General features: G+C 55.9%; 3 protein-coding genes across 13 annotated transcripts in view; all 3 read right to left on the bottom strand.

Moving 5' to 3' along the window:
• Positions 1 to 586: 586 nt before the first annotated feature.
• Positions 587 to 4,027, bottom strand: Josd2 (Josephin domain containing 2). Of its 10 annotated transcripts, none has more exons than XM_057761143.1 (6): positions 3,899 to 4,027; positions 3,654 to 3,762; positions 3,142 to 3,304; positions 1,678 to 1,803; positions 927 to 1,121; positions 587 to 823 (listed from the first exon to the last, which is right to left on the bottom strand). In XM_057761143.1, the coding sequence occupies exons 3-6, from the start codon at positions 3,285 to 3,287 to the stop codon at positions 724 to 726; spliced, it is 567 nt and encodes a 188-aa protein (XP_057617126.1). In that variant the 5' UTR covers positions 3,288 to 3,304; positions 3,654 to 3,762; positions 3,899 to 4,027; the 3' UTR covers positions 587 to 723. The 10 variants fall into 10 exon arrangements, with proteins under 10 accessions (XP_057617126.1, XP_057617124.1, XP_057617123.1 ...); XM_057761141.1 differs by having other exon boundaries at positions 3,142 to 3,301; positions 3,654 to 3,711; positions 3,868 to 4,015; XM_057761140.1 differs by having other exon boundaries at positions 3,654 to 3,711; positions 3,868 to 4,014.
• A 344-nt stretch (positions 4,028 to 4,371) lies between these two features.
• Aspdh (aspartate dehydrogenase domain containing) lies at positions 4,372 to 6,517 on the bottom strand. The gene is made up of 7 exons (XM_057761092.1): positions 6,435 to 6,517; positions 5,730 to 5,874; positions 5,482 to 5,566; positions 5,236 to 5,385; positions 4,942 to 5,162; positions 4,711 to 4,865; positions 4,372 to 4,415 (listed from the first exon to the last, which is right to left on the bottom strand). The coding sequence occupies exons 1-7, from the start codon at positions 6,484 to 6,486 to the stop codon at positions 4,372 to 4,374; spliced, it is 852 nt and encodes a 283-aa protein (XP_057617075.1). The 5' UTR covers positions 6,487 to 6,517.
• Positions 6,518 to 8,831: 2,314 nt separating this feature from the next.
• Positions 8,832 to 16,793, bottom strand: part of Lrrc4b (leucine rich repeat containing 4B) — a 31,467-nt gene continuing 23,505 nt past the window's right edge. Inside the window, exon 3 of one of the 2 annotated variants that reach the window (XM_057761039.1) lies at positions 8,832 to 11,164. In XM_057761039.1, coding sequence (XP_057617022.1) covers positions 9,338 to 11,164 — 1,827 coding nt within the window. In that variant the 3' untranslated portion in view covers positions 8,832 to 9,337. The remainder of the gene's footprint in view (positions 11,165 to 16,793) is intronic. The other variant, XM_057761038.1, reaches the window with a different exon arrangement.

The raw sequence follows: 16,793 nt of genomic DNA, 5'->3' as shown, positions 1-16,793 counted from the left end.
CCCTCCAAGTTTCTTGGCCACGGCTTGGGTGACTGCGATGGAGACACCCCTCTTCTGCTTCAGTCTGTCCCTCACCTCCTTCAAGGCTGAGCCAACCAGACCTTTTCAGGCAGTCCAGCACACTGTGGGAAAATGGCAGCTGCTGTGGCAATTTCCTGAGGTTGCAGTGAGGAGCCCCCTTCCCCAAGCCCTAGTCACAGCTTCCAACAGCTCATGCTGGCTCCCCCTGTTGGGGGAGGGGGTCAGAAATTCTAAATGGGCTCCACTGGGCTGGCCTCCTGCTTTTTAGGACCATGTGACTTCACTTGGTCACCCTTCAAGTCCAGTTGTTCTGGATGGAGGCTGGTTATAACCAGTCCTATCTACTGCCCAGCATCCCCCTCTTCCCCCCTCCCCCCCCCCGCCACCTGGGAAGTCAGGGTCCAGGGTCATCTTTGGGAACTACTTCCTCACTGATGTTCTAAACCTTAAAGAGGAGTGATCCCTGCTCCATCATATGTCTCCCCTACTGATTTTGGGAGGCGACATGTCGGTCTCTGGTTTCTGTCTCCCTCTGGGCACTGTGACGAGAGCAGTCCCCTGTAGCTCAAGCATAGATAACAAAAAAGCAGATTTATTGAGGCAGCAGCGATGGGGGGGGGGACTTTGGGTCAGGGCGCAGGCCCCTCCTAGGCACTGGACACTCAGGACCGTGGTAGCAGGCAGCTGGTCACAGGCACTGGGTCAGCTCGTGTTCAGCCAGCAGCCGGCCTCCTCCACCTCCTTGGTCACCACCAGTAGCACCTCGCACAGGCCCTGGGCCAGGGCAGCTGCCAGGAAGGCCCTGAAGGAAGACAGGGAGACAGATCTGGACAGTGCAGGCAGGCCCGTCTCCTTGCAGGGGAGTTCCAGACTGGTCTCAACCTGCCACTTCCTTCACCGCTCACCTGACACCGTCCTCATCCCCCAGGGCTTCAGGTGCCCGAAGCTTGGAGTCCAGGTTATAGTAGACGCCATTCACCTGACGCAGGGCCACCCAGTGCCGGCGGCGCAGAGGCAGGGACAGCAGCCCCAGCGACACAGGAGAGGGCAAGTTCAGGATCAGGCCTAGCACCTTGGGGAGGGCCAGCTGGCACAGTGGTCTGGGGAGGGGAGGGACATGGCATGGAGCCCCAGAGGCCCTTGGATCCTGCTTCCTCTCCCAGAATGGCCACCCATCCACCCACCCACCCACCTGTTACTTCCTACCTGCCGAGCCCAGCCTTGGCCTTGTTTAGACAGGGTCTCGGCATCCCAGGTGTGCCCACTACAACAGTTCATGGGATGGAACCCCAGCCTCGTACATGCTGGGTAAGCCTCTGTCAATGAAGCCCTAGCCCCTCAACTTTTTGTTGTTTGCCCTTTTGAGTCAGGGTCTCCTTGCGCAGCCCAGGCTGGCTTCCATTCGGTTTGCCTTGGGTCAACAGGCTGGTCTCACTACTCGTAACCTAATTTCCGTCTTTCCCCACCTCACCACGAGCCCCTCATGTGGACCTCACACCACCCTTTTGACTGGCACCAAGTTTATCAGTTCATTTATTCCCGTCTGCCACAGCCACCAGTTCTCCCCTGGAAAGAACCTCCCCCATCTACTATCAAGCCACCCTCTGCTTCATCCCCCACATGCAGGGCCAGGGCAGCCCACAGCCTAGGCCCTACCTCCTCCTGTCCCACCACACAGCGGCCAGGCCCAGGCCCTGCAGGGCAGCCATGATCACGTTGACATCATAGTTGCCGGTGCCCAGGAGGCTGCGATGGGGGTTCAGCCGGGAGTCTGGGGCTAGCCTGGGGGCAAGGGGGAGCAGAGCCAAAGTTGGAAATTCTGGAAAGGCCTCCACCTTCCCACACAGCAGAAACCCAGAACCTGACTTCTGACTCTTCTCTCTCTTCAAGTCCTGCACAGCTTATTGGACCCCAAGGCCTGTTTTCCCTCTTATCCCTAATGCCGGTACTCTCAGCCTGGATAGAGCTTTTGTCTCTTTTCACCCAGAAGCCTTCCCAGTGTCTAGTCTCCCCCGAGCCCACCTCCAGGAGCCTTGGGCTGTCTTGCCCCCTCCTCCTCCCACCTCTCATGACTCCCAAGGGCCCTGAACAAAGTCCCTGCCCTTCCATCCACCCTTCTCATCATGGCCTCTTTCCAGACTGGCTTCAGATGTCCTTTCTTCTGGGAGAGGAGTCATCAGACAGAGCCCCCGAATGACAATGCCGTTCCTATCACCAGATCTGAACAGCGCCTCTTTCATTTGGTAATGCCCTGCTCTGCTCGTTCATGGCTCTCCCTGGTGTCCGTCTCCTCCAGTGGCAAGTGGGCCTTGCATGGCTATTCCCAGCTGTCCCTTGTGCCCAAGCCTCCCCTCTAGCTCTCTCCAGATGTGCCCTGTTGTTCCAGAGAGCAGTGACACGGAAGGACTGTATCCCCAGCCCCTCTCTTTATCACATCTGCCTCAGCTCTAGCTGTTCAGCAGGCTCTCGGCATGAAAGAGCTGGCTGCAGGGGAGAGGAGGATCTTACAGAGTAATCTACAGATGAGTGTCTTCTAACATAAATCTACAGTTTGAGGATGTTGGGTGAGCGGCAGTGAGAAGACAGAAGGGCTGCCTCTGCATGCGGGCATGCGTTGCAGGCTGGGGTGTCTGTGTGTCTGCAGAAAGGACCGTGAGGTGTATAGGTGGGAATAGGAAGAGAGTTTCTTAAAGTGATAGCAGAAATTCTGAGGGGCATCCAGGTGACCAAGAAAGAGAATACCTTGTGGTAACGGGGGAGCAGCCTGTGTAAAAGTTCAGAGACACCACAGCGGGGCCATTTGGGGCCAAAGAGAGCCATGAAGGATGAAGCTGCAGAGAGGCAGGCAAGGGCTAGAGCATCCAAAGCCTTGGGGTTCAGGCTGAAGGGCCTGGGCTATTCTCTAGGAGTGCAGGGGACCCACAGAGGGACAGAAGCAGAGGAGAGGCTGTGTATAGGACTGACAGGAGGAGAAACTCAGCTGGGGGCAGGCTGTGAGGAGCGGCAGGTGGAGGAGCAGGCAACAGCTCCGGGATCTGAGCCCTGGCCCTGCTAGTGCTCCAAGCAGGCTCTCCTGCCTCTCAGCCCTGCTCTTCCAGGGCCAGGACCTGTGGCTGTCACCTCTTGCAGATCTCGTCTGCAGCCTCCTGGCTAAAGAGCCGCTGTTGGAGGACGTTGTTGAGAGCGTGGACGGCACACAGCTCTAGTCGCTGCCGTTCGTGGTACACTGAGGGTGGGCTCGGCCGCGCTTCCGGGGCCTGAGACATACCCTCCTCGGCTCCTGCTGGGGTGGAACAAGGAGACGGTGTTAGGGACCCGGGAGCTGGATCAACGGCCACTGAGATGGGCACTGGGGCCAGCTTGGGAGCACATGAGGTCCCTGACCCTGCTACCTAACAGGTCTCCAGAACTAGAAGCATCTTCATGCCCCAGTCCTGGGGGAAAAGAATCTTTCCTACTCACTTGGTAATAGAGACCCATCCCCACTACATGTCTCTAAGCAAAAAGGTACGAATCACCGTAACCTAGCAACGGAGTACCGCCCCTTCTATCCTTAGGAAACAATACTTTTTGGTTCCCAAGCAACAGAGGACACCCCACCCCCTTGAAACCTGGTCCATTTTTCTGATCACCTAGTGATGGAGGACTCCTCCTTTCTCGTCTCTGGGTAACAGGGTCTCTTCTGGTCGCCTGGCAACGGAAGACTTCCCCTCGTCAATAACCAGCGCTCTCTCCCATCACCTGGCAACAAGGCCCTGTCCCAGTCACTAAGCAACAGGAGCCCCCTCTTCCTGGCAACCTGGCATGTTCCCACCCGCCTCCGTACGGGACTCTCCCGGCCCTCACCCCGTCAGTCTCTCTGCTCCCTGGGACCGACCGTTTTCGCATTCCCTGGGCAGCCGTCGGGTGGTACCACGCTGACTGGGCAGGCGGGACGGACTACAGCTCCCGGCGACCTGTGCGCTCCGGACTGCGATTCCCGAAGTTCTCCACGGGGCGCCTAAATCGGACGCACAGACCGGAAGTTCACCGGGGACGCGCTGCAGCGCGGAACTACAATTCCCGTCGAAGGACGCAGCCAGTTCTCGTGTACTCCCCAGGGCCACTGCTGCCTAGAGGTTGCTGGGAAATGTAGTAACTATGGCTCTCGCGATAGCTTCCAGGAAGTTGGTTTGTGTGTGTTTGCTCATGAACTCGCAGCTATGCCATCACACACAGTGTGTTGAGGCGTGATGTAATTTAGGGGAAAGGAACCAAAGAGGCCAGAGAGAACAGCGGGCAGAATTCTGATGTTTACTGAGACACATAGGGGTCGAGGTGACAGCAAGGGCAGTGTGGGGAGAAGACTTGTCAGCAGAGGTGGATCCCAGGTCTGGAGGGGAGCTGGCAGCAGCCTGTGGGGAGAATGAAAGACTAGAATGACGACACAGATATGCAGGCGGCCATGGCGACCGTGGGCTTTGGAAATCGTAGTGTAGTATAACCCAAAGAGGATATTCAGAAAGAGGCGTGGGGTGTGAATGGAGAGACAAGAGTCTGAGACTCAGGGAGAAGTTGAGCTGGGGAGAGACCCAGAAAACCTGGGAGTGAAAACTAACGGTGGGCAAAGACAGAAAACGGGTGGGACACCAACAAGTTAGTTCTGCAGAATACAAAGGCCAGGGGACCCTTGGAGGAGCCTGACCGCACCCAGCAGGCTGTGCCAGAAGGCTGTGACGGTAGCAGAGCCGGTGACAGCGCCAGGCTGGGCTGGGTTCTCCCTGTGGGTGTGCACGGTGAAACGGCGGCCTGTGGGGCCTGGGGGGCCGTTCAGCTCCACGTCCACCACGTGCATGTCTGTGAGGCTGCGGCCGGCAGAGAAGGAAGGGTAGTTAGTCCATCTGGCCTGACACAGCTGGGCCACCTACTTCCTTTGCTCACCTAAGGTCAGCCACAAGCACCCCAATGACACCGTCGAAGCCTAGACTGGGGGCAGCCAGGGCAGCGGCTGCCATGGTGTTAGAGTTTCGGGGGGCCAAGGGGCAGAGCCCACGCACAGGACCCTCGTAGAGTACTGTGCGGGGCCCGCTGCTGTGTGCTGCAGCCAGGGATCCCTCCAGCCGGAAGCCGTCAGGATGTGTGGCCATGGTGACTCGAAGGCTCTGGAAGCAGTGGTAGGGTCAGGAGTCTGAGACTCTTACATGTTCCCTCGGTTGCAGCCACGATGGTTCTCACCTGGAGGCCTCCGGCTTCATCCAATCTCCTAATGTCTTCAGACCCCCACAGGGCTCCTCGGGCCACAAACACAGTGTGACCCCAGTGGTTTGAAGCCTCCATGAGCCGCTGCTCTGTGGTCTGGTCAGCCAGAGCTGAGGGAGACCCCACCTTGGATGGTAGAGAGGGAAGGCCAAGACAGAACACTGTGGTAGGGCAGGATACAGCCACACAGAAAAGGACTTGCTGAGGGGTGAGGAGGCTCACCAGGAGGTTAGCGTGGCGCAGGATCTGTACCCCTGATTCGTGGATTATATTTGGATGAGCCACTTCTACCACCAGGTCAGGGTGCCTGGAAGAGGAGACATGGAGGGCCTTGGAGAAGAATCAGGTCTCCTCAGGGTTTGGAGGAAAACAGGATGGTGGGTGTGTTGGTGTTTATGTGCTCTGAGCCGCAGAGAGGGGAGGCAGATAGAAACTTTGGGAAGGCTCCTACTGTGCTGTGGGCCACTGACCTTTCCTCAAGAGCAGTAAGGTCTTGGAGCTGCAGGGCAGGGGGCACGCTCCCTGCCATTCGTCCAGGGTCACGGTTCCATACAAAAACAAGTTCTAGGCCCAGTTCTGTTCCCTGAGCCAGAAGGCGGGACACAAGGGATTGTCCTGCAGAGAAGGGGAGGGCTAGAGATCCAAAGAAAGTAGAGACTCCTCCCCACTCAGGGAGCTGGAGAGAGGGGTGGGGAGAGAGAAGGGAAGACAGATATGGGGTGGGGAGACAGACAGAATCCCAGAGAGAAAAAGAGAGCCTGAGAGAGCTACCCCAGAGACCGAGAGAGAGAGAGAGAGAGAGAGAGAGAGAGAGAGAGAGAGAGAGAGAGAGAGAAAAACCAAAGAAAGGGAAGGGGGACAGAGACCTAGAGAGACACACAGAGACAAAGACAGAGACCCAGAAAGAGACATATAGAGATGAGGCCAAGAGGAGAGATAGTAGAGAGAGATACCTTAGATACCCAGAGAGAAGACAGCGACCTAGAGAGAGGCAGATACCGCGACACACACACACACACCCGATAGACAGAACTGGAGAGAGGAATGCCCAGTGAGCGGGCAGGGCAGAAGGCAGGCTGGGCTGACAGATTGGGGTGAAAGATGTAGGAACAGAGATGTTTCTGGACTTTAGGGATGGGGCCATAAAAGGAGGCCCCAGGCTAGTTCTGACTCACCTAGGCGGCCATAACCTACCACCCCCACCCTCTGAGGGCCTCCAGGGACCATTCTGGTGGCTCTGGCCTTGAGCACGGTGACAGTGACGGTGATGTCCTGATGTGGGAGATCTTCAGTGCTATGCTGCCTCTACCAGGCAGAGGCAGTGAATGATCTTTGGAGTTTGACCCTTGACCCTTTCCACTGGAGCCAGAGGGAGGGAGCAGGATGGTGGGGGTGGGGTGCTTCTCTGTGAGCCTTCTGCTCTCCTGTGCTGGCTGGCATGGTGGCTTGGGAGCTAGGCCTGTGTGGTCCTGTGTGCCCACTACCCACTCCACGGCCTCCTGTGCAGCCCACACTCTTCCTCCCTCATGTTCAGTCCCCCCTCCTCAGGCTGGCCAGCAGGTTGTCATGGAAACTGCAGTTTGCTTGGGATAGGGGAAGAACTGGGGACAGGAACCACCAGGCCCCTTGCAGATCTCTTGATCTCTTTTTTGTCCTAAGGCCCAAGTGGAAAAGTCTGGCTGGAGTGTCCTGTGGTCCTCCATGCCCTCAGGCCTGGTCAGAGTCCTGCCCCCACCCCAGTGTCTGATTGCCCTTGAGCTCACCTTAACTGTGCTGTTCACCACTCATCCTCCCCCCCCACCCCCCAGGCCACAGTCTCCTGCCTCTTTGTATTCCTGGTCCTCTGCCCCCCCTTCCCTCCCCATGTCCCATCCATGAAGAAGGGGTCTGCATAGCTGAGGGAGTTCCTAAGTGCTCCCAGGATGAGTCCAGCCACTGCCTGGCAGGCTTGGCATGGGACATAGCAGGCTGCAGCAGGCCAGCTCCCTGCCCCCATTGCCACCTGGTACAGCCGCAGTGTTGTCATGGCAACCAGGATCCTAGCCGAGATGGCTGCGGAGAAGGCAGGAAAAATGGAGAGAGAACCCAAAGTGCATGCGCAACAGTCCTGTCCCGGCCTTCATCAGCACAGAGCTGGACAGGGAGATAGGGCCAGACGCCTGACAGTTGTCAGATAAAGAAGCCACTTAGCGCCAGGGTGGGGTAGAGGACAAGATGCAGTGGGAGTAGAAACATTGGGAAGAGGTGGAGACAGGGGGAAGGGGACAGGAACACAGGGTGAAAGGAGTTGGGGGGCTCCTGCTCTCCCATCTCTGGTGAAGGTGTGCACCCTGGGGCCTTCAGTGCCCACAGGCCAGGTGTCCATGTGCTGTATGACTGGCTCTGGCTACCTCTCTGCCTTCCTAGGCCTCCTCAAACTTCCTGGGCAACCCTAGCTCTCTGGAGGCTGAACCTTGGACACGTGGGCCACTCTGAGGGGTCACTGATGTCCTATTCCAGCAGCACCCAGACCTGGCCTAGCTGCATATTTTCCTCCTTGGTGACTGCAGACCCTGCAGGGGACTGCCCTCCATGCGCCCTGGTCTGCTTACAATGTGTTTACATGTGGCCCAGGCCTGCTTATTTTGTGTGCGCTTCCCTTGTACAGACGGTCTCCTGACTAGCCAGGGATATGTGTGAAATGGAGGAGCCTCGCCCGGCGGTGGTGGCGCACGCCTTTAATCTCAGCACTTGGGAGGCAGAGGCAGGCGGATCTCTGGGAGTTCGAGGCCAGCCTGGTCTAGAAGAGCTAGTTCCGGGACAGGCTCCAAAGCTACAGAGAAACCCTGTCTCGAAAAACAAAAACAAAACAAAAAAATGGAGGAGCCTCTCCTATGGGGACACAACCACTTGCTCAAGAGTGTCACCAAGAAAGTTCTGTGGCGGCCCTGACTTTCAGATCATCAGTGTGGCCTTCCTGAACAGCTGTGTCTGCAGATGGTCCCCTTGGGGAGGCTCTGCTGTGTTGCAAGCCCATAAACTGTGATGCATTGCTGCTCTGGGGAGTCACACATGCAAGGCCCCAGTAACTGGGAGAGGCTGGGACGGAGCCCAACCCTGCCAGCACCGTGACCTTGGCCTTGCAGTCCTCAGAACCCCAATATCCCACAGTTCTGTTGTCCCAGGCATCTGTGGAGTTTTGCAGTCCTAGGTCCCTTCTGGGTTGTTCTCTCTCTCTCTCTCTCTCTCTCTCTCTCTCTCTCTCTCTCTCTCTCTGTGTGTGTGTGTGTGTGTGGTGATGGTGGTGGTGGTGGCAGGCACCAGAGTGAGAACAGAAAGACAGCCACAGAGATGGAGACAGAGACACATAGGAGAAGGGCGGAGGCGAAGTCCCCAGCACATTCCGGGAAGGGCAGCCAGGAAGATGGAACAGCGCTGCTGTGTGCTGGGTGAACTATTCCTCTCTGGGATATGGGGAATGGAGAGTCCCAGATCTCTAATTTTGGGGTGCCCACTCCCCCTCCTGAGAGGACAACATCGCTGGTCCCACCCACAGTGGCTTTGTGCTCTGTTTGTTTTCAATACTTTCATGACCAAAAAAAATTATTTTTTTTACTTTTTCCATGTTTTTTTTTTTTTTTAAAGTAATTACAGAGCAGGTAGTGATTGACGCAAACCTCCCTTCAGTATCAAAAGAGTCTGTGGGGCGGGTGGGGCCGACCAGGGCCGCGAGTGGAGCTCGCTGTTGGGGACACTGTCGGAGTTGCCCCCTGGGCTCTGGTGAAGTTGTCTGTCTCTTGTGTTTTGAGTGTGGAGGAGTAGGAGGGAAGGACAGGCGTCAAACTGCAAAAAAGAAAGAAAAAAGAAAGAGCCATAAAAGGAGGGTTGGGATGAGGGGAAAGGGTACCCCTCGAAGAAGCTCCTCTCCCCTGGAAGGTGGCGGGCAGGGCAGGTGGGCAGAGGACGCGGCAAGGCGGAGGGCGGGGCCACCTCTCCTGATCTCCAGGTCCTTTCCTGTTGCTGGATGGCGGGTGCCGCCGGGCTGCGCGGCAAGCAGGAGCATCCCCGGCAGGCGTCCTGCGTCCCTGCCTGCCTAGGTTTAGATTTGTGTCTCTTGCACATTCTCCTTGGAGCCACTCTTGAAGAGCAGAGGTTCGTGGATGGAGTTGAGGCCGGGGCCCTTGGCCCCGCACCCTCCTCCTGGGTTGCCGCCGTAGTGTGCCTTGAAGGCGGCCGCCACGTAGTGGTGGTGGTTGAGGTGGTCTCGCTCCAGCGCCGGAAGGGCCAGGTGGCTGTCCCCGCCCACGCCCGCGCCTCCGGCTACCGCAGCGGCCGCGGCCACCGACACGGCGGAGGCGGCGGGAAGCTCGTCCTCCACATTGATGATCTCCACAGTGCGCGTGGGCCCGTGGTGCTTGTGCAGCTGGTGCTGCTTGCGCAGCTTGTAGAAGGCCACCAGCATCACAGCGGCCATGAAGGTGATGGCCACGAAGCAGCCAATGATTATTTTGGTGGTCTTCATGACGTCGTCTAGGTCCTTAAGCGCATTCTCCGTTACGTCCGTGATGGGCACCGTGAACGCCTTCTCCGTGGGCCGCGAGGAACGTGGGGCCGGCGCTGTGGTGGACGCCGAGGCCGGGGCTGCGGCATCAGGCCGGCCACCGCCCCACGCTCCGTCAGTCGTGGGCCCCGGGGGTTCCTTTTCTGTACCCCGGGGCTGCTGGGACTCCTCACCCGGCTGTGTCTCCAGCGTCTCCACGGTCACCGTGGTGAAGTAAGTGTAGCCACCCGCGCCCCCGGAACCGGCCCCACCCCCGGGACCCCCGCCCCCGGCCCCCCCTGCAGCCACTGGGTCCACAGCTGACACATTAAGTGTGGCTGAGGCAGTGGTGTTTCCGGCCGAATTTGTGACCATGCATGTGTACTGGCCCGTGTCCTGCACGGTGACATTGGTGAAGTTGAGCGTGCCGTCGTGCAGGACCGAGATGCGCACGCGGTAGGAACCATGCGTCATGAGCGTGCCGTTAGGTGTCAGCCAGTTGACGGAGGTCATGGATGTGCCTGTACGGCACTTGAGTTCAGCCGCCATACCCTCGGTGACATTGAGGTCTGTGGGTGGCTCCACGATGACTGGGGCGTAGCAGGTGAAGTGTGACTGGTCCAGCTCACCGATGTAGCGGCCCTTGAGGCCAGCGGGCGCGTGGCAGCGTGCGCAGCATGTGGTGTTGCTGGGTACCGTCTCCTTCAGCCACCAGCTGAGCCACAGCACATCACAGTTGCAGTGCCAAGGGTTGTGGTTGAGGTGGACGCGCTCCAGGCGGTGCAGGGGCGTGAAAAGGTCGTGTGGCAGCGACATCAGGTTGTTGTGAGACAGGTTCAGCTCCTCCAGCGACTTGAGGTCGTCAAAGGCATTTCGCTCGATGGTGGCCACTTGGGCGTGCATCAGCCACAGCTTGCGCAGGCTGGTGAGGCCCTGGAAGGAGCCGGGGCGAATTAGGTCCAGCCGGTTCCCCGACAGCTCCAACTCCTCCAGGCGCACAAGTGCTGTGAGGTTGGGGATGTCCTTGAGGTTGCACATGCCCAGATTGAGGTAGCGCAGGTTCACCAGCCCCTCGAAGGCCGCCTCTGATATGTACTCCAGCCGCTTGAGCTCGCCCAGGTCCAGGCGGCGCAGTGAGGGCACGCGGTTGAAGGCATAGGATGGGATGCTTTCGATAGGGTTGTTGCGCAGCCACAGCTCCCGGAGCTTGGACAGGTACTCGAAGGCCTGTGTGGGCACCGTGGTCAGCCGGTTGTCGAAGAGCTCCAGTGTGTTGAGACTAGGCAGCCCATTGAAGGCGCCCACCTCGATCTTGCGCACCAGGTTCTTGCTCAGCTGCAGGATCTCCAGGTGCCGGAGGTGCTTGAATGTGTCTGTGCGGATCACCTGCGGGGAGACTAGTGTCAGTGCGGCTGACAAGCTTGGGAGCAGCAGACCTCTCCAGTTCACAGCAGGAGAATGAGACTCAGCAATCAGTATGTGTTGCTAATGACAAGACCCGGGGGCCTCCAAGATGCTGGACAGGGGCTCTGTGACTGAGCCGTGTAAGTCCTCACTGGGGGACTGTAAGCCCTTGATCTACACTGAGCCACGCCCCAGCCCCTCACTGGGGGGTTCTAGGCAGGTACTCTACCATTAACCTTCCCAGCTGTCTTTTTATTTTTCCTTTGGAGACAGGGTCTCATTAAGTTCCTGAGACTGGCCTTAAACTTGATCTTGGTACTTCGGGCTTCTGACTAACTGGGAAGACAGGCCTGTGCCTCGGCGCCTGACTTTCCACACACTCCTGTCTCTCACCCTTCAGCAGTGCTGTAATTCCTCTGCTTCCACATGGAGGAGGCTTGCTGGGTGCTGAGCTGGGCGGGCCCGGCCCTCCCTCTTGTGTGTTTTTATGAACAGATACGGAAATGGAGGCTGTGGAGGTAATGAACAGCCCTGTCTGGTCCTCTCTCCCAGACCTGCCTCCTCTTCCTGGCTACGGGACCTGTCACCTGACCATTGTCCAAGGTCAGTTCCCTCAGGAAAGGAGGAGGCAGAGGCTGTTAACCACTAGAGACCGTGCACAGCCTCAGGCTGTTGGAGTCCCTCGAGCACTGGCTTCTCCTCACCTCAGGGTCCCCACTGTTGCTCACATGGGCTTGGAGGGCAGTCCACCCCAGGGAGCGGAGTCCTGGCTACTACCCCAAAGCCTTCACTGAAGTGCCACCTGCAGCAGCCTGGGAGGCCCGCCCTCAGAGTCTGCACTTTATGTATCGTCCTCTCCATTCCTATCCCAGTTCCTCTCCCCCCTCATCTCCCCACCAAATCCTGCAAGGGTGTTTAGACCCACAGACCTGTCCCCGCCCTGCTCAGCTTACTACACTATTCTACACCACACAAACTGCACACATAGAGGACAGGGACACTGATGTCTCAAACTTAAAAAAAAAAATGACACAGGGTCTCATGTAGCCTAGGTTGGCATTGATATCAAGATATCACAGGGTGTGATAACTTGAATTTCAAATCCTCCTGCCTTCCCTTACCTCATGTAGAGATTACAGGCATTCACCAGCATTTGGTTTATGCAGTGCTGGGGCTGGAACCCTGGGGCTTACTGCATGCTAGGCAGGCACCCTGAATCCTTGCCGAACGGGTCCCTGTAAGAGCCATGGCACTGGCTTCAAGCACGGCATCCTCCATTGCCATCACCTTCCTTCCCCTCTATGCTCTCTTTATTGCATGTTCTAACGAGCTCCCCAGAACTACTCACTCCTCCTCGGCTTCCAAGTGCTAGCCTAGTTCCTCTCCTGGTCAGCTCCCAACCCTTCCATGCCCAGATCAGGGCTGCCTGCTCTGGAGGATGTCCTGGCTGTATCCTCCATGGGTGGAAGGTGCCCACGTGGCTGTGTGGCTCTGGGCTTATGAGAGCAGAGCTTCCCTCTGCAGCAGAATGAGTTTGAAATCATCCCTTCTGAGAACTCCTGTCTGGGACACCCTCTCTTTCTCGGTGCTGGGGAACCCAGGGCCTGGAGGGCTCTCCAGTTCATCTGATCACAGAGCCACACCCCATCTCCTCACTGTGTTAAGGGGGTGCTCTGCCACCGTGCCACACCGCATTTCCTGAGCACAGTTCTAGAAATGCTGTGGTTTTGAAAGGGGAGAGAGCTGAGCTTGGTGGCTCATGCACATAATTAATTCTAGCACACAGGAGTCTGAGGCAGGAGGGTTATTGTGAGTTTAAGCCATCCTGAGCTATGCAGTGAGACTAAGTCTTAACACCACCTGCACTGTAGCCCTTAAGAAGGAACCCCAGGAACCCCCACTCACTGCGGTAGGTTCAGTGGTCAGAACCTGGACTGAGACCTCAAGTATGAGGGACAGAGAGAGGGGCTGTGGAGGGAAGAGGCTCCTCGGGGAATGCTCCCTGGAACCAAGCCTGTCTGGCACCAAGTCAGAACCACAAACAGAACAAACATTCACAAGCCTTTCTTTCTTATTGATGAGAGTCACCTGTACTCCTATTGAGGAGAAACAGCAAGGAAAGGAAAGTGTGAGAACAGTTCAGTTGTGTTAGCCATTCAACACACATCCATTCATCCCCTTCTTCCTTCTTTGAGAGATATTTAGTGTGTAGGAGTGTTTATCTGCATGTGTGTATGTGCACCATGTGTGTGGTACCCACAGAAGCCAGAAGAGGGCATCGGGTCCTTTGGAACTAGATGCCGGGAACTGAACCCGGCTCTCTGCAGTAGTGGCAAGTGCGTGTGAGTGTAAAGCCGTCTCTCCAACCCTCAAACTCCTTTTCTATGTGTACACAATTGTAGATGATTAGACTTTAAGCTCTCGAGACTTTGTGGTTCGAACTAGCCTTGACCTGGAGCCAAGCCTGCCATTTTGGCTTCCTGAGTAGCTGGAAATACGGGTGCATGCTGGGATCACCAGTCCCCGTTGATGGGACTGAGAGATGTTGGGAGACGTGTAAAGCCCACATCTGGGTGTTCCAGACATTGTGGGTCCAGAGACCAGGAAATGATGAAGCTTGGACCCAATAATACATGTTTAATACATTCAGTGAGGGCTGGAGGTGTGGCCCAGTGTTGGTGAGCCTCCCCAGGGTCCCCCAGTGGGGCTGGGCATGTGGTTCAGTAGTAGAGCCCTTGCCTATCATATGTGGGGTTCCGTGTTCAGTGGCCAGATAAAACAGTGACTGCAGCCACAGGAATACTTGGTTATGAGTTTTCGACTCAGCAAATCATGATGGATGCTTGTCCTGTGTTTCAGCCTCTGCTTCTTCCCTAGCACCTTCCCTTCAAATAAGTGGCCAGAATTATCCAAGGTGCAGTTCTGACCTTAGTGACTTCGGTGTGCATAAAGTATGCATGCATGTGCTTGTGCGCGCGCGCGCGCGCGCACACACACACACACACACACACACACAGTGCCATCTGCTGGTCATACTCTGTCTGGGTTTCTGTATCCCTCCTGAGATGCTTTCTCTCTGCTTTGTGTAATTCCCAGGAAAGCCATTTGGTATCTACTTGCTCACCTACCCCAGATGGTTCCACTCATCCCAAGGAGTTTTTACTAGCTCCATTATATTGGCTGCCTCTGGTTTGATATGCTGTAACCCTGTCTGGACTGTGAGCCTTGTGTGGAGACCACGGCAATGAGGTCCGCACTTAGAGCATTCGGTGCAATGCCTGGGTTGCTGAGCCGGGTCTGAGGGCAGACGGAACCAGAGAGTAAGGCCCCCATGATGGGTAACATAGTCAGTTTAATAGAATCTAGCCACCCAGGAGACAAGTCTCTGGGTACACCCATGAGGGGGTTTCTAGACTGGGTTCATGAAAGTGGGGAACACCATCCTATGGGCTAGGGGCTCTTGATGGAGTACAATGGAGAAACTGAGCTGAGCACCTGTGGACTGGCTGCAGTGTGACCAGGTAACACTCCCGCCGCCATGCCTTCATTGACATGCTGGACAGCACCACCTAGAACTGTGAGCCAGAATAAGCCCTTCTTCCCTTAAGTTGCATTTTTCAGATAGTCTGAGATAAAAATAAGAAATGTCATCAATACAGACCCTGGCTAGGCAGCACCCAGGTGTGTGAAGTCCCTGGGGACCAAATTTGAGTGTGCTGATGCCTGCTACCCCAGCACTTGGGAGCCTGAGGCAGGAATGTGAGTTACTGGGTAGCCAAGAAAGACCTCGAACTCCTGATCCTCCTGTCTCCACCCTCCACGTGCTGGGGTTCTAACAGAGAGCCGCCACACCTAGTGGACACAGGGCTGGGGACTGAACTCAGGGCTTCACTCAGTCCCAGTCCCACCTTGAAGTCCCAGCCCCTCCCATGCTTGATGCCATCACAGGAAGGGAAGCAAGGGTCTAAAGAGTGGAGTCAGTTGTCTTGCTTCCTCTCAGAACCAGGCTTGCCCCATGAAGAGCAAACCTCATGTATGGTAGGCCAGCACTCTACCAACTGAGCCACAGCGCCAGCCTCCCTCTGCCCACCACCTTAAGGTGGGGTTGCCATACAGCTCTTGTTGCCCCGGAATCCAGGCAAGCGGCACCACGCTGGCTGACTTATGGATGTCTGAGAGGTTTGTGTCACTCTGGGCCTTCCCTGGGGACGGATGTAAACAGGACAGACACAGTCCTGACCTTGCAGAGCCTGTGGTATCTAATCACCCATTCTGCTGGAACTGTGGAGAGATCTGCCTGCCTCTGACTCCTGAGTGCTGGGATTAAAGGTGTGAGCTACCTACCATACCTGGCTTAAATGATTTATTTTGAAAAAAAAAAAAATTCCTCATGCTGTGGCCCACCATTTGGGTTTTAGTTCATTACAGGCGCCGTCAAGCTAACACCAAGAATGGCCATGACGGTAGCCTTGTGACATTTCCATCGCCCTATCAGCTGTGTGACAATTCCTGACAGACCCCAGGGCAATGGACTCGTGGAGCAGGGAGATGCGGGGTTTGGGGTGACAGACCCCAGCTAGCCACAGCCATTCCCGCAGTCCTTTAGCAACACGTGTGATCCTTGCCTGGCTCCTTGCCAGGGCTAAGGACTGAGTGGGCACTCAAGCTAGGGAGTCTGCCTCCAGCCCCCACTGCAGCCTGGCCGCCTTAGGGCACTGCGCATGTCTGGCAGTCTGTAACCAGTATTGGAGCTGAGTGAATCGCACTGTGTTCTGCTGGGGCTTTTAAGGAAACAAACTGTCAGGAGATCCTTTATTAAAAATTTAACTGTGGTAGGAAAATGATTAAGTGGACGCTCATCCTAATGCTATTATGATAAATTGTTTTCATACGTCCTGAATGTAATGAAGCGGGGAAACGTTGAGCAAGCGTATGAGGGTTATGGTTGGTTTTTTTTTTTTTTGACACAATTTTTTGTTTTAAACTCTTAAAAAATACTGGATTGGAGATACTCAGGTAAGTACTGGCCATGCAAGCTTGCTGTCCTGAGTTTGATCTCCAGAACCCACCTAAGAATATGGACGCATTGGTACACTTCTGTAGCTTCAACACGGGAGATGGAGGCAGGCTGAATGAGGCTGAATGGACAATCAGTGTAGCCAAACAGGTGAACTTCAGGTAAAAAGGTGAGAGGGAGAAGGAAGACACTTGATGCCAACCTCTGCCTCCACACATACACACACACACATGCTACAACACACACATAATACAACACACAAACACACACTGCAGTACAACATACCACACACACACACAATAAACACACCATACAGAACACACACATACACACAAACCACAAACATACCACATATACACAACATACTACACACACATACAAAATACCACATCCCCCCACATACAACATACCACACCATACACACCATACCACACACACCACACACATATACACACACACACCACATACCCACACATACACATACATGCACAATGCCACATACACACCACATATATTCATACACTACATACACAACACACACACATGCACACATACCACACCACACACACAACAGACACACACATACACAACAGC

Source organism: Chionomys nivalis (assembly GCF_950005125.1).
Source record: "Chionomys nivalis chromosome 23 unlocalized genomic scaffold, mChiNiv1.1 SUPER_23_unloc_1, whole genome shotgun sequence".
NCBI lineage: Eukaryota > Metazoa > Chordata > Mammalia > Rodentia > Cricetidae > Chionomys > Chionomys nivalis.
This window is presented reverse-complemented; position numbering and strand designations above follow the sequence as displayed.